At 45.8% G+C, this 15,644-nt stretch overlaps 1 protein-coding gene across 2 annotated transcripts in view; it reads right to left on the bottom strand.

Moving 5' to 3' along the window:
• The window catches only part of TGFBRAP1 (transforming growth factor beta receptor associated protein 1), a 63,570-nt gene that overhangs the window by 21,743 nt on the left and 26,183 nt on the right, over positions 1-15,644 (bottom strand). For both annotated transcript variants that reach the window (XM_045445556.1, XM_045445555.1), the window contains exons 3-4: positions 10,021-10,215; positions 7,323-7,477 (exon numbers count right to left, since the gene is read on the bottom strand). In XM_045445556.1, coding sequence (XP_045301512.1) covers positions 7,323-7,477; positions 10,021-10,215 — 350 coding nt within the window. The remainder of the gene's footprint in view (positions 1-7,322; positions 7,478-10,020; positions 10,216-15,644) is intronic.

Genomic DNA, 15,644 nt, shown 5'->3' with positions numbered 1-15,644 from the left:
CCTCATGCATTATGAAATCTACCCAAAGCACAGGTCCAAACTCTCGCGAAGGATACACTAAGAAGTAATAAGGCTCTTTAGGAAGGAAAATGACGTTCTGGGGGCAAAAGCCGACTTGCTCGTCGATTTTTTCTTTCTTTAAACACATGCACGTATTTTTTTTCTGCTGTATATTTTAGGATTTACAACGTATGTGATACAGTCATATGGCTCAAATTTGAAAACATCCGAAAGGGCTTTCTGGAGAATCTCCTTCCTACTGCAGCCCCCACCCAGCAGCTCCCCAGAGGTCATTGATGCTATCAATTTCTCGGGCAGCTACACAGAAACGTGTCAGGTATTTATGAGCAAACCCTTTCCCCCAATTTAGTAGTGCTATCTGTCTGCACTGTCTTTAGACATCCTTCTGCCTCGACACACAAAGTGCCTGGTTCTCGTTCCTGGCTCTGTGGCACCCCAACAGCCCGCGCGACCCAACAACTCCTCCACCGGCAGCATCTGGTTGTTTGTTTTTTTGTTTTGTTTTGTTTTGAACAAACAATGTGAGAATGAAGTCTTCTACACTGGTTATTTTGCGTTTTTGTGATTAGATCTGTGGAATACCCCTCTAGGAGAACAGTACCATGTAACTTGGACAGATATCATCAAAGTGCCCTCCTGCAGAGGCCACTTCAGTTCACATTCTCAGAAGTGATACTTACGAGGGCCCAATTCCTCACACCCTCAATGAGGGCTCATCAAACCCTCTGGTCTTTAACAATCTGAGTGAAAAATGCATTAGTGAACTTTTAATTTGCACATCTCCGTATGAGTGAGACAACACATCTTTTCATACATTTGTAAGACAGGTGATTTCATTTTCTAGGAAATATCCGTTCATATTCATTTTTCCATTGGGCTATTCATGTTTTTCTTATTTATATGTTGAAGGAGGTCCTGACATTTTAGAGAAACGAGCCTACCTTCTGTGCTTCAAACTGCAAATACTGCAAAAACTCGTGTTTTTCATTCATGTATAGTAGGCTTTGCCATGCAGAACATGTTTATGAGTGGATGTGCATGCATGTAAATTTATTAAATTTCAAAAAATTACTTTAGAATGTTCCAGAACCAAGGTATCTGGGAAGAGAGTGGCAAGGCTGTCCTTTTAACCTTGCAGCCTCTGCATAAAAACAGAACAATTACTTCATAGCAGCTCACAACAGCCAAAAGGTGGAGGCAACCCACGTGTCCACCAGTGGATGACGGATAAGCAAACTGCGGTACATATATACAATGGAACGTATGACTCAGCCTCAAAGAGGAAGGAAATTCTGACATGTAGGCACTATGCCATGGAAGAGCCTTGAGGACACCACGCTAAGTAAGCCCAGGCACAAAAGGACAAGTCCTGCATGACTCCACTTACACGAGGGGCGTGGGATAGCCACAATCATAGACACAGAAATCATGGAGTTGCCGTGGGGAGCGGGAGGGGGAGTTAGTGCTTAATGAGGACAGAGTTTCAGTTCTGTAAGAGGAGAAGACGTTCCAGAGATGCCTGGTGGTGACGGCTGCCCAACGTACCTAAGGCCACTGACCTGTAAACTTAAAACTGGTTAGGATGGTAATTTCTATGTTAACGTGTATTTTACCATGAGTTAAAAACAAACACATGAAAACAGCTGGGATAGCAAAACCAGAAACTCGCTGACAACATTTATAACAGCACGGAGTGGCACACAGCGTACCCACAAACCCAAAAGCGCGAGCCGCTGGGGAGAAGTCACCAGCCAACTACAGGAACTGGGTGGTGTTGGAAACTGTGGGGAGAAGCAGAGAGGAAAAGAGGCTGTGGGGCCACAGAAGCCAGAGTCCCCAGGCCACTATCAGGAACCACCCGAAAGCCTGGCAGGCCATCTGCAGATGGCAGTGGAAGGGGCCATGGCCAGCTCCAATGTGCCAGTAAGTGCCAACGATGAGAAACTGAGCTTTAAAGACAAGGAAAGACTTCTCTGGGCATTCGAGGCAAAGGACCAAGTCCCAGAAGGGAAAGGAATTCAGACTGTCACCCAATATTCGCCGATGCTTTATGCCGAAAAGTAATGGTGGAGTTCATTTCAGTTCCTCATTGAAAGATAGTGTGAGTCAAACGTTTTCTATCCAGCCTCGCTGGCCTGCAGGCATAAAGGCTGCAGGTAAACTGTTAACCAACATGCAGAGTCTCTGGGACGGTGTTCCCACGTGCTTATCCTGAGATATCTCCCGGAGGATCGATCGCTTCAAAACACCAGAAGACTGGAGAATCAGCAGCATGAAACGTGTTGGTGAGCGATTGGTACACACCTCCCCTCAACGAAGACAGATAAAGATACGGGAGACAGTAGACGGCTGTAGGCTTTGAAAGAGACAGTAGAGAAAATACGACCATCGAACATGAGGGGGAAATGGGGAGATGAAACCGAAGTGCAATATGCTCGCTGACCCGCTGGGAATAGAGGGATGCTACCCGAACACAGATGCTGGGGGAGAGAAGGGGAAGGTGCTAAGAGGTTACCAGCTATTTCCAAAAGCTGCTCAAAGTGGGCAACCAGCAGACAGCAGGAGCTCCCCCCAGCAAGAAAAAGAGAAAAGCAAAAGGCTTTTATAAAGTAAATACTATTACAGTCACCGTTAGAACAAAATTTGCAAGTTTCACACCAAAAGACAGGGAAGAATGTAGCTTCCTTTAAATGGACTTCGGTTGATCTGACTTCTGAATTAGGTAAATATTTTACATAATTCTGAGACAAAATTAAATTTCCAAAAGCAATCCCTAGGAAACAAAAGGCAAATGGAACAAAGGGCCCTGGGCACATATATGAAAGATGTGGCGGCAACTGGAGGACAGGACCCTCCCAGGTGGCTCAGGCACAGTCACCTGACCACACAGCCTGGCGGGGGGGGGGACCCCCAGGGACAGAAATAGTGGTGGGACATAAGCACTTATGGGACAACTGGGGAAATGTCAATGTCGATGGGACATCGTTCCATAAAGGACTTCGTTATGACTTCAAGGAGTTCTGCAGACTGTGCAGTGTTTATATTTCAAAGGGGACATTTTGTCTCTTAAAGAGACATACTCGAAGAGTTTCAGGTGAAATAGAAAAAAAACAAAACAAAAAAACCACAGGTATCAGGAGTTCAACCTTAATTATGAATACTATCCATAGCACACAACACAAATCAAGAGAACTTTCTGGCACAAGCCTTCGTCCATAATATAAGGTCTCCTTACTGCTGCTTTCTTTATGACGTCTTAAACTTTACTATAATTTAAACATGGCTTTCTTTTTCCTTTTTAATTTTTTTAATGTTTATTTTTGAGAGACAGAGCACGAGTGGGGGAGGGGCAGAGAGCGAAGGGACACAAGGATCCAAAGCTCACCGCAGGCTCTGAGCTGTCCGCACAGAGCCGGACACGGGACTCGAACCACCAACCGCGAGATCATGACCTGAGCCAAAGTTGGACACTTAACCAACTGAGCCACCCAGGCGCCCCTAAACCTGACTTTCTTAAAGATCTAAACTCTTGCCCTTCGGGATCTCTAGAAGCATTCTTCTTTTAATCCCGGTCCTAGAGTTAAACTTCTTGATAAATCCCTCCCTAGTTCAGAAGTCAGTGACACAAAACTGACATGCTATTTTTTTTTTTATTTTTTTAAATTAGAGAGAGAGAGAGAGAGAGAGAGAGAGTGAGCAGGGGAGGGGCAGAGATGGAGAGAGAATCTTACTGTCGAGTATGGACGTGCACCCCAGTAATGGACACGAGCATAAATACTAAGTCAGGCAAAGGAGAAAGCGGAGGTGTGTGAAAGCACGCAGGGTGAAGCACTGTTTTAGGGGGCTAGTGCTGATGCGACCAGATAGGTGTCACACACGAAACCATCTCAGCTGTCCTGCCTCCCGTCTTTGGACAGTGGTGTGGATTACTTCTGAATCGTTTCGAGAATTAAAAATGTTTTGAAATGCCTCGCTGAGTGTTTGCATGCTGAAGGGCTCAAGAGCTGTTGGCTCCCTTGCCCCCTCTACCCTTTCAGGCAGAATGCGGGTTCATGGAAGTGGGTCGGGCCAGACCACGGGCGCTTCAAGGGTGTGGATGAGGGGCACCTGCGTGGCTCAGTCGGTTGAGCGTCTGACTCTTAGTTTCAGCTCAGGTCATGATCCCAGGCTCATGGGATCAAGCCCCACGTAGGGCTCTGCACTGAACGTGAAGCCTGCTTGGGATTCTCTCTCCCTCTGTCTCTCTGCCCACTGCCCCCTACTCACGCATGTGCTCTCTTTAAAAGGGGAAGGAAAAAAAAAGTGTGGATGAGGTGCCCACTGGAGCACTCTGGGCAAAGGAGTCTGTATTTCAAAAAGATCATTCCCACAGTGGCATGGAGTATGGACCAAACACACACACACACACACACACACACACACACACACACACACACAAAGGAGGCAGTTAAAATAATTCATACAAAATAGGAGAAGGGTCTGCATGTCAGCAGTAGCAACAGACACTGGGAATATGGGGTGAATTTGAGATCATTCTGAAGGTGTATTTCCAGGTCTGGATATACAAGCTTGCAGCAACCAGGAGACAGCAGGAAGCATGTTAGAAAGGAAAAAACGCCAAATGAGAAACTAAGATGACACTCGGACGACACCCGAGCAAGACGATGACTAATATGAGCCAAATATCGACTGGACATCGCTACTTGGTGAAAGGAGAGGCGAGGGAGAAAAGATCACACAAAGAACACTGCACCTTTCCATAAGAAAATGCTGCACACTTAACGTGTGCACGTGTGTGTATGCAAAGAGGGGGCACCCCGATGTGTGGCCCACCTAGACACCCAACACGTCCACTGGGGCAGCTCACGGGGCCAAGAGCAAGCAGGGCAGGGGCAGGCCTCAGAGTCTCCGGAGGTCTGATCCTGACCCTTCTTAGCCCGGCCACCCCACCAGGAGCTGATGTACAGGCTGCAAAGGCAAGTATACTCAGCACAGCACCAGTCCTGAACTGAAGAGCTCTCTTCTTTTTGCCTCTGCTGCCCCCTGCTGAACACTAGGAGATTGGTCTCACTTTCAAAAATCAGGAACACAGGGAAGGAAACCATCAACAAAATCAAAAGGCAACTGACGGAATGGGAGAAGATATTAAGTTAGTATCCAAAATCTGTAAAGAACTGATCACACTCAACCCCCAAAAAAACAAATAATCCAGTGAAGAAATGGGCAGAAGACATGAACAGACACTTTTCCAAAGAAGACATGCACAGGGCCAGTAGACACATGAAAAGAGGCTCAACATCATTCATCATCAGGGAAATACAAATCAAAACCACAATGAGACACCACCTCCCACCTGTCAGAATGGCTAAAATGAACAACTCGGGAAACAACAGATATTGGCGAGGGTGTGTAGAAAGGGGAGCCTCCCCTTTTCTTGGTAAACTATGAAGCTGTTTATTTATTTTTTCATTTTGAGATAGAGAGAGTGGAGGAGGGGCAGAGTGAGAGAGGGAGAGAGAGAATCCCAGGCAGGCTCCACACTGTCAGCACAGAGCCCAGTGTGGGGCTCAAACACACAAACTGTGAGATCATGACCTGAGCCAAGATCAAGAGCCAGACACTTAACCGGCTGAGCCACCCACGTGCCCCAAAAGGGGAGCCCTTTGGCACTGTTGGCTGGAATGCAAACTGGTGCAGCCACTCTGGAAAACAGTATGGAAGTTCCTCAAAAAATTAAAAAGAGAACTACCCTACAACCCAGTAATTGCACGAGTAGGTATTTATCCAAAGGAGTGTTATCAACAATTATCAAATTATGGAAAGAGCCCAAATGTCCATCAACTGATGAATGGATAAAGAATTTAGTATATGTATACTATGGAATATTACTCGGGTGATCAAAAACAATGAAATCTTGTCATTTACAACAAAGTGGATGAAACTAGAATGTATTATCCTAAGCGAAATAAGTCAGTCAAAGAGAGACAAATATATGGTTTCACTCATATGTGGATTGTAAGAAACAAAACAGATGAACATACGGGAAGGGAAGGGAAGGAAAAGATAAAAACAGAGAAGGAGGCAAACCATAAGAGACTCTTAAATACAAGAGAACAAACTGAGAGGGCTGATGGATGGCCTCAATGGGTGATGGGCATTTAAGGAGGGCACCTGTTGGGATGAGCACTGGGTGTTATATGTAAGCGATGAATCACTAAATTCTATATATGTTAACTAACTTGGACTGAAATTTTAAAAAGTCGGGAATAAAGAGGGAAGGTTCATCAATCTTTCAACATAGAAAAGACAGCCTCTTCACTTTGGTGAGCACAGCATAACATTTAGAGAAGTTGAATCCCTGTGTTGTACACCTAAAAGTAACATAGCATTATATGTCCACTATACTCAAAAAAAAAAAACAAAAAACAAAAAAAAAAAAAGCTCTCTTTCATACCCATAAATTACACGTCTGGTCTTCTTTCATTTGACAGCATAAAGCAATTGAAGCCAGAAGGCATTACTTCACTCCACAACAATCACTTAGTCATGTGGAAATCTGACTGCTGGGTAACCATCAAGGGATCATGATTAAGTCATGAGAACTTTTCATGATCAGTTTCCATATTCAATGAAGCACACACACACCCTACTATGTTTCATTATTTTCAAATATGTAGAGTAATGTGAACTAACAACTGACCGAGAAGCAATTTTTAGGGAACCTGATTCCACTGGATGTAAGAATACCTTATGATTCTTGGATTGGTTTTATTTATCATACCAACCACATTAAAGCTGGTGCCTCAAGGGCATTAAAAGTGTCCTTCTATGGAAATTAACCAGATGGATTTCTGCAGTCTTAGGTAGTTTATGAGCATGGCTCACAAAGCTTTTCCTATAGTTTAGATAAATCTAAACTTTTAAAATTGAACCCCATCCCAACAAACACAAATTCTAAATTAGGAGACAAATGAAGCTGACGTCGTTACCCTTTATGAGAACTATCCCCCGACCCCTCTCTGAAGGCCCACAGAAGAAGAAAGTTGACTAGAAACACAACGTGTTATATACATCAGACACAGGAATTACTCGGCCTCTGTTAGCAGTGAGACCTTGGTCCAGCTGTCTGACTGCAACTTGCCTCCGTATCTGTATGATGTGAACGGGCTGAGGAAGTAAACTAACAGACATGAAAGCAATCTTGTGGTGCATCGGGAGGGCCGACGTACGTTAATGAAATCTGAGTGTTTCTTAACCGGTGGCTTGGAGGCATGCTTTCTTGTAACCAGCTAATTACAAACCTGAAATTTTTCTTTTGGAATGTTCCTCCGGGCTCCTTTGGCTAAAACCAAAGCCTCTTCCACTCTACGGCTTGCTAGAAGATCCTGTATTTGCTTTTCCAGGGGTAACGGAACCAAGATGTAAACTCCTTTACTTGTGGCGACAATCACTCTTCCTGGCAAAAAAATCAACAGTGTTGGAAAGAGAAAGAACGCACGCTCTTCCCAATAGGATCGTTACCGATCTGATGACTGATTTCATCACAGTTCTCTCAACACAGAATCCCTTCAGAAATTATCAATTACAGTGCTTCTCTTTTCTTCTTCACATACTGCCAATGGTCAGAAAAAGTGGGGGGGGGACACTAATACCACATTTCCAAAGTACGAGACAGGCTTTTTTGCCGTTTATTCAAAAGTGTGGGTAAATTTAAAATCGGTTGAGTAGATACAGAACATAAAGCCCAAAGAAGCTGTACAGATCAATTATGGCAAATGATCAGTGAAGATTATGATATACTTCCCCTAAAACGTTTTTTTAAGAATTCTTTTCTTGGGGCGCCTGGGTGGCTCAGTCGGTTGAGCGTCCGACTTCGGCTCAGGTCATGATCTCACGGTCCGTGAGTTCGAGCCCCGCGTCAGGCTCTGTGCTGACCGCTCAGAGCCTGGAGCCTGTTTCCGATTCTGTGTCTCCCTCTCTCTCTGCTCCTCCCCCGTTCATGCTCTGTCTCTCTCTGTCTCAAAAATAAATAAACGTTAAAAAAAAATTAAAAAAAAAAAAAAAAAAGAATTCTTTTCTTTCCATGATAGTTAATAGGAAACTAAAATTATACGACACAACATTCTGAACCGTACTTCATACTCACCTCCCACCCTAATACGCCCAGGTCTTGGCGTGACCTCAATCATTTCCTTGCAGCCCCGTGAGTTCACCTGACCTGTGACCAACCCCATCACCCATCGCCCTCGTTTTACTTGGGAGACCCAGTGCAGACAGTCCACAAAGGTAGAGCTGCAAAGCAAGTTGCGCTCCGGCTCCGAAGCCTTGAGTTCTGCTCCCGTCTGGAGATGCTCTTGAAGCAAACCATCACCTGTCCGCAGCAAGCAACAGAACGATCTTCTCTTCGTGTCTGAAGGATGACTGGGTATCAGCCAACCCTTCTCTGATCCTCCGCTTTTCTCTCCTGGGAACCCACTGTTCCATTCTGGCCCCACTGCCTGAAGCCCTCATCTTTCCTTGCCTGGATTACTGTCACATCTTCCTAAGTCTTTCCGCTCTGCTCTCTTGTCCAGATTATTTGCCTTCTATATCACGGCCGAAGTAACGTTTCTCATACTCAGAGGAGATGCTGTCCCATCTCTGCACTGGGGTCCCCTTTCCCGAGGAGTCTCCCCTTGTTTGCACCTACGGTGGGTTATGTCGGCAGCCTCTATGTGCCTGTGACCGCGTGCCCACCTCTGCCACTCGATGTACACGGCACCGTGATATTGTTACGAAACACGCATTCCTGATGCATGTGTCAGGCCCCCGACTGGATATGCCATGCTTAATGTGGGGGCCGAGAGTCTTAGTAAGTTTATATCCCCAGCATCCAGAACAGGAAGGGCGATGTTTGGTGAGCTAACGTCCTTAAGTGGCACATGTAACATACAAATCTAGATCAGTTCCTGGTTTGAAGAAAATATCATACAAGGCATTCATAGGACAACTGGGGAAATCTGAACATGGCTCACTTTCTAAGGTGTGAAAAGGGCTTTGTGGTTACTGCGCACTGAAGTATTTCGGATTAAATGGCATGATGTCTTTTACTTGTTTTTAAGTAGCTCAGCAAAATGTTTACAAGTGTTGAGTCTAGGTCAATGGTACATGGTGCCTCACTTTGTTTTTCTTTCAACTTTTCAGTACATTTAAAAATGTTCATAATAGGGGCGCCTGGGTGGCTCAGTCGGTTAAGCGGCCGACTTCGGCTCAGGTCATGATCTCACGGTCCGTGGGTTCGAGCCCCGTGTTGGGCTCTGTGCTGACAGCTCAGAGCCTGGAGCCTGTTTCGGATTCTGTGTCTCCCTCTCTCTGACCCTCCCCTGTTCATGCTCTGTCTCTCCCTGTCTCAAAAATAAATAAAACGTTAAAAAAATTTTTTTAAATGTTCATAATAAAATTTAGGAAAAGTAAAATAAATCCCTCGCCCAGCTCACGGCTGCACACGAGGGGAGGTCCCTCCCGACTGCCCGGGTCTGCCCCAGCCTGGTGTCATGCCAGGCCTCCTCACACGTGATGTACTCCAGTGACACTGAATTGCCTGCATGTCCTGAAGCCCAGGGCTCCCTCTCAGCAGGCACCTTTCTCTCTACCTGAAGGTTCTTTCACACCAAATCTGCTCGGCTGACTCCTACTCATCTTCAGAGGTTTGGCTCAAATACCATCTCCTCCAGAAAGCCCTCCCAGATTATTTCCAGGAAACAATTCCTCCTCTGCTCTCCCAATTGGCCTTGCTTTGTGTTTATCAAGCTCTTAAACTGCCGCAGCTATTTGTTCAAATATCCGTCTCCCTTTAACCTCAGGGCCCCTGGAGCACAGAGACTGCACCACCGTCACCTATGCGTCTTCCAAACTTACCATGAGGCCCGGCTCCGATGGACCCTTAATAACGTTTACTGTAGAAATGTCACAAGAGGGTTGATAACGAAATTCCATTATGATTTCTGTGTAAAGTGGTACCTTCAAAATCCTGGAGAATGTGGCCCTCCTTAAAGGGCAGGGTCTGCTTTTGCTGCTGGTCCAACATGCTGTGCACCGTGATGAATTCGTTATCCAGAGCTATGACATACGGGAAGCAGATGGCTGCCCCAATCACGTTCTCCGACCAGTGCACGGGGGCTCGCTGAGATATACCGGCAACCGTGGCAAACATGCCTATAAAAATAGGAAGGGTCAGCCAGGCCTCCAAATAAGTACGGCATTTTTTTCTGTCCGTAGACGTGTCTGGACGCAGAATGCACACCACCCCCTCCTTCGTTATATTTCAGGAGAGGAAGGATGATGTCCTACGCTGCAGGTGTGAAAACCCCTACATGGCTTCATTTTTGTGTAGAAAACCACCTCCCCCTGAATGTCTACCTTGTATTTACTTCTAACTTAAAATGAACTTAGGGGCGCCTGGGTGGCTCAGTCGGTTGAGCGCCTGACTCTTGATTTTGGCTCAGGTCATGATCCCAGGGTGGTGGGACTGAGCCCCGTGTTGGGCTCCGTGCTGAGCGTGGAGCCTGCTTGAGATTCTCTCTCTCTCCCTCTGTCCCTCTCCCCCCGCTTAAGCTCTCTTTCTCTCTCTTTAAAATACAATTTTAAAAAATGAACTTGAAAAAAGTTTACATATACCCACACGAAGGTATATAAAGCACATGGCGTCACCTGTGGGGAAAAAGTTACCTCCAAACAATTTAAGCAGCTTCGCAAGCTCTCTCTCATATCCAGTCTTCCAACTGGCTTGCACCTCTAAGTTACAGCTCTTCCTTGTCAAATGAATACTGAACACTGTCACTCAGATATTTATTGAGCTCCTACTATGTGCCAGGCACTCCACAAGGTGTCCCATAAGGAGCTGGCCCTGCTCAGAGCTGAAGGCTACTACTGGACATACATACTCTACAATGCAGGGAGAGAACCAGATTTGCACTTCGAGACAGACTGCTGTTAAGTGTTTGTAAGTTCCACGTCAAATGACTGCTTATCTGTCTTGTACATAAAGCACCAAACTAGCCATTTCTAAATGAGCTACACATATACAGTCCACAGATACTGGGTTTACCAAAATTAATACATTCACGAAGGAAAGTCAATTCATTTTAACTTGGTTTTCAAACGAGTTGACATAAAACACCTTTAAAATAGCATGCTGGTGCCTGCAAATCATCAGCTGCTACTGGAAACGACAAATGGTTTCTACTATACAGGATGGAGAGAGGGCAGGGGAGACACAGGAAGAGATCTGGAGACAGCTTTAAGATTAAGGACAAGGGGAAATATCTCAACTATACCATATGAGCAAAATTCCTAAACCCATGAAATCGTCAACTCACCTAAATTTTCTGTAGTTACAAAGACTGAAACAGACTGCAGCCAACCAAGTACAGACATAGCTCTGTTCCTCTAAATTAGGTGGTTGCTGAAAATGGGTATCACGCAGGACCCACAGGGGTGTATGCGCCCTGCTCTCAACGGACACACGCTGAGGCCCTCCATGAAGAACGACACTGCTCTGAACACTGCTGGGCCCTGCTTAACATGCTACTTATGGGCTCTGGGCAAGTGGTAGCAAGAACCGAAACTCTGACAAGAGGATAGAACACTGGGGCGCCTGGGTAGCTCAGTGGGTTGAGTGTCCGACTTTGGCTCAGGTCAGGCTCTTGCAGTTCATGGGTTCAAGCCCCATACTGGGCTCACTACTGTCAGTGGAGGGCCTGCTTTGGATCCTCTGTCCCCCTCTCTTTGCCCCTGCCCCACCTGCACTCTCTCTCTCAAAAAAGAAATATTAAAAAATTATTTTTTTTAAAAAGAGGATAACACACTAAGCCTACTGTGTGTGTGTGTGTGTGTGTGTGTGTGTGTGTGTGTATGTGTCCCACGAAGGAGTTACAACTGCCTAAGGTAAACCATTCTGACCTTACATATTTCCCTTTGACCCTTCAAAGTCTCCAAAGATCATTTTGAAAAAGACTAACTCAGGGCGCCTGGGTGGCTCAGCCGGTTGAGTGTGCGACTCTTGGTTTCAGCTCAGGTCATAGTCTCACGGTTTGTGAGTTCAAGCCCCACATCAGGCTCTGCACGGACAGCGTGGAGCCTGCTTGGGATTCTCTTTCTCCCTCTCTCTATCTCTTCCACTCCCCCTCACACTCTCACTCTCTCTCTTTCTCTCTCTCTCAAAAATAAATAAAATAAACATTAAAAAAAAAAAAGAAAAAGACTAAACACAGAGAGGCTATAAATTAGTAATTCACAAAAGACAAAAAATGCAAATGGCTGATAAATTCATAAAGAGATTCTCATATTCATTAATAACCAGGGGCACAAATGAAAAAAAAAAAAAAGCAGTCAAAAAACAACTTTTATCCATCAGATTGGCCAAAGGTTACAGACTGATGACACCAGTATCGCTACAAGGAAAACACACTGTGGAGAATAATTTGGCATTATCTACCAAAACTGAATATACACTTACACTTTGTTTTATTGAAAAAAAAATTTTTTAATTATTTTTCTTTATTTTTGAGAGACAGAGAGAGACAGAGCTCAAGTGGGGGAGGGGCAGAGAGAGAGGGAGACACAGAATCCGAAACAGGCTCCAGGCTCTGAGCTGTCCGCACAGAGCCCGATGTGGGGCCCAAACTTGTGAACTGTGAGATCATGACCTGAGCTGAAGTCGGACACTCAACCGACTGAGCCACCCAGGCGCCCCTGAGTATACACTTACACTTTAATTGATTCTACTTTTAAATCTAGTGCCAATTAGTAAGTACCAAGATGGTCACTGCAATGTTTTTAGTAACAGCATAAAATTGAGTATATAACACATTAAAAGAATACGTGGCTCTGGCTGAGCGCATCACGCACAGAGAAGAAAGCTCGCCTATTAACTGTGGATATAAAAAAAGGGCAAACACCAAGTAGCGATTTCAATTCAGTGAACTCTTACTACATGGAGCACAGAGATAGCTACCAAGTGATAGACCACCGTTTCAAGGATTCACAAGTGGTGAAGGGGTACAGGGAAATTCTTAAAATAAAAATTACCACACAGGAGATAAAGACCAGGGCACAGAAAGGTGTAAAAAGCTTTCTGAGTGCTGACAGAGTTCAAGTGTAGACAGAGCCCAGCGATCAAACAGCAGCCCGCACCAGGAAGGTGACCGGGACAGGGAGCAGCAGTGGGGGAGGGCATGTGTCCCCAGAACAGGGTGAACCCTGTCGGAAAGTCAAGTCAGGGTTGGAATGGGACGTGCGGGCTGTAGTCAGGCTGAGCAGTAAAGCGGTAAGTAACAAAACGTGTTTGTCACACGTCACAGGTGCTTCGGAAGGCCAGCCTAGCAGGAGTGGGAATGGGGGCTGTGTGCAAGGAGCGGGACCCAGGGGAGGCCAGGCAGCTGCCCACCACCAGGAAGGAGGCCTCGGTCAGCCCAACAATGGGGCAAAACGGAGGGGGAAGTGACTTCCAGAGCTGAATCAGGGAACCTGGCATCTGACTCAGTGGGAACAAGACAGAAGGTGAGTCAAGGGCCACCATGCGGCTGTTGGCTTCGGGATTAACACGACCACGTGGAGTCTAAAATGAAACAGAGATTAGGATGCGGGTAGGAGGCGATGTTTGCACTTCACGAACTCAAGGTCACAGACTTCTGGGAGAGGGGAGCCTGGGGTTCCAGCGCTTTCTCGGGCAATAGCAGCATGCTTCCTGAAGGGGAACAAATTGCTGCACTGAGCACACCCAAAGCCACAGCGGAATACAGGAGGACAGGACAGAAACCAGAAAACGTCTCTGCAGAGCGCAACCAAGGGCTGGCTGCTCCTGAGGCTGGTGAGGCCCCTTTGATCTCAGCTCTTTCCAAAGCAGGTAAGAAGTCAGGAGTTCAGCGGAGACACGGAAAACCCCACCGAGAAAACTCAGAGCTAGAAGGCGGAACCGATCAGTAAGAGCCGTCTGCTACTGTCCCAGAGGTAGATGAACTTGGGACCGAAGGCACGGGGTTTGGCGTTTCCAGTGTTTTACAGTAACAGAGAGGACATAATTACGGTCTGAACTGGCCCACCAGCTGCATCGCCCAAGTATTCAGCCAGCATTAAAAAATGCTGGAGAGACACCTGAGGTGCAGAGCTCTGGGAAGCATGAAGAATCTGGAATGAGGACTTAGCTTTGGAGGAGGAAATTCAGTTAGCACTATCCTGACTTTTCGGTGTGTTGAGAGCCAGCCAGCTGAAAAGAACCCAAGGGCACAGGTGCTGGCACGCCACTCAGCCAGGCACTTGGCCAACGTAACCCCCCGGAGGGACCAGCATACAGTGAGCCTGAGGATGCTGCAAAACTTCCCGTCAAGTAACCGTGTTCTGAACAGCACACTCTCGTGGGAACATGGACAGCAAGACGTGGTCCAGCCTCATCTTGGCATTAAATCCGGGTGACTGCATTTCCCGCTTACGGCTGGGTATCACCCGACCTAGGAAGTATGCAGCGCAGAGGCCCTGACATGAATGTTTCTCGAAATGAAAAGGGCAGAAACCAGAGGCCAAGAACAAAGGCTTCTACACACCCAAAAAGCAGAAGACATCACTAGAATAAAAGAGCAGAGCAAGAACTGGCAATTGAGGGGCCCAGGTCAAACAGCATAAGGTGCCACAAAACCACGTAGGAACAGAAGGCACTGTTATTAACACACACTAATTAATTATACACTTGCTAAGCAGGTGACAAATTCTACTGTCTCCATATTGTCAGAGTCAAGTGCAAATGTAACAAATGTGTAAATTGTACATCTTTTTAAAAAAAGCATTATTTTCAACTTGTGCACCCTTTAAATGTCAGAGGACCCCCTTCTCTGAGCTGGGAGCGGGGAGGGGGCCACACGGAGTCAGGAGTAGCTAAACCGTCTGCATTTTCCAAGAAGGATTAGCAAAATACAGAGTTGAAAGTGACAGTGCTCAATCACAGTATGAAAATTTCAACCAAGTATTGCTGAAAATGGGAAGATGTGAGCTAACACAAAAAGGGAAGAGTGGTTTCTCAGGACACGGGGGGTGAGCACATACCGTCTTCAGGGAGAAACGACAGCAAAATGAAAATATATGGCTTTCACATGTTGAAAGGTGCATTTGCAGTCATTACACTCATTTATTTGAACTCAGTTTCTGAAGTCGCGTAACGATGGTGTGATGGCTATGCCGTATACAGAAGCTGTATACAGGTAACGTATGAAAGCACTTACGAGTGACACTAGTCAAATGTTTTCACTATAAAGCCTTTATAACGGAAACAGTCAGCTACTGGTTTATAAGCAGGCAAGCACACTGACAGAACAAAACAGAAAATCCAGAGACAAGCCCAGTGGCATAGATTGAGAGTGCATTAAAGGCAGCTGCCTAAATCAGTGATAGAAGGTGGGTTCTGCCATCAGTTTGTGGACATAACAGTCATACAGAAAAAGATAAAATTGAATCCATTCCTTATACTCTGCCTATAAAAAAAAAAAAAAAGAAGCCATAAAAGTACTAGCAGAAAACATGGGTAAATCTGTCCATAACCGGAAGAGAAGGAAACCTCTAACAATGACTCAAAATTGCTTGGATTGGTGGTTCAG

This window comes from Leopardus geoffroyi, chromosome A3, assembly GCF_018350155.1.
Source record: "Leopardus geoffroyi isolate Oge1 chromosome A3, O.geoffroyi_Oge1_pat1.0, whole genome shotgun sequence".
In the NCBI taxonomy this organism is placed as follows: Eukaryota; Metazoa; Chordata; class Mammalia; order Carnivora; family Felidae; genus Leopardus; species Leopardus geoffroyi.
The sequence above is the reverse complement of the archived record's forward strand: the minus strand, read 5'-3'. Positions and strand labels throughout refer to the sequence as shown.